A 479-nucleotide genomic window follows, 5' to 3' on the forward strand; every position below is an offset into this window, starting at 1 on the left:
CCTTCCAGGAGTGGGCTGGGGTCCCGGCCCCGCAGAGCAGTCCCGGGGGTCTCCCTGCTGTCTCTGGCCAGCACGGCCTGGGTGTCCTGCAGCCTGGTCCCAGCCACGGGGCCACGTGCGTGCGTTTCCTCACACGACAAGCTGATTGAGCCTGTGCTGACCAGGCGGGCCTGAGGCTGTCTCTGTGCTCCCCTCGAGGGTCAGGGATGCTTGGGGTGCAGCTGGGCCTGGCCCGAGCCCTGCTTCCCGCAGCCCTCGCGCACCCCGCAGCCGTTGACCCATGCTGGCAGGGCCCTCGGGGAGGCCGGACTCGAGGGCCGCTCTGCCCGCACCCCTTCCGTGTCAGGCGTTTGAAACCCCCTGCTCTCCTTCCCCCAGGACGCGCGCTCTGCAGCGGCCGCCGCCGCCTTTGGGTCCCGGGCGAACACGGTCCTGGAGCGCGTGGAGGGCGCGCAGCAGCGGTGGAAGCTGCAGGTGCA

At 71.6% G+C, this 479-nt stretch overlaps 1 protein-coding gene across 1 annotated transcript in view; it reads left to right on the forward strand.

The window, feature by feature from the left end:
* TMEM9 (transmembrane protein 9) overlaps positions 1 to 479 on the forward strand; it is a 16,451-nt gene that overhangs the window by 10,985 nt on the left and 4,987 nt on the right. The window contains exon 5 of the mRNA XM_010831128.1: positions 379 to 474. Coding sequence (XP_010829430.1) covers positions 379 to 474 — 96 coding nt within the window. The remainder of the gene's footprint in view (positions 1 to 378; positions 475 to 479) is intronic.

The sequence above is a fragment of the Bison bison genome, unplaced genomic scaffold (genome assembly GCF_000754665.1).
Source record: "Bison bison bison isolate TAMUID 2011002044 unplaced genomic scaffold, Bison_UMD1.0 scf7180017864524, whole genome shotgun sequence".
NCBI classification, from domain to species: domain Eukaryota; kingdom Metazoa; phylum Chordata; class Mammalia; order Artiodactyla; family Bovidae; genus Bison; species Bison bison.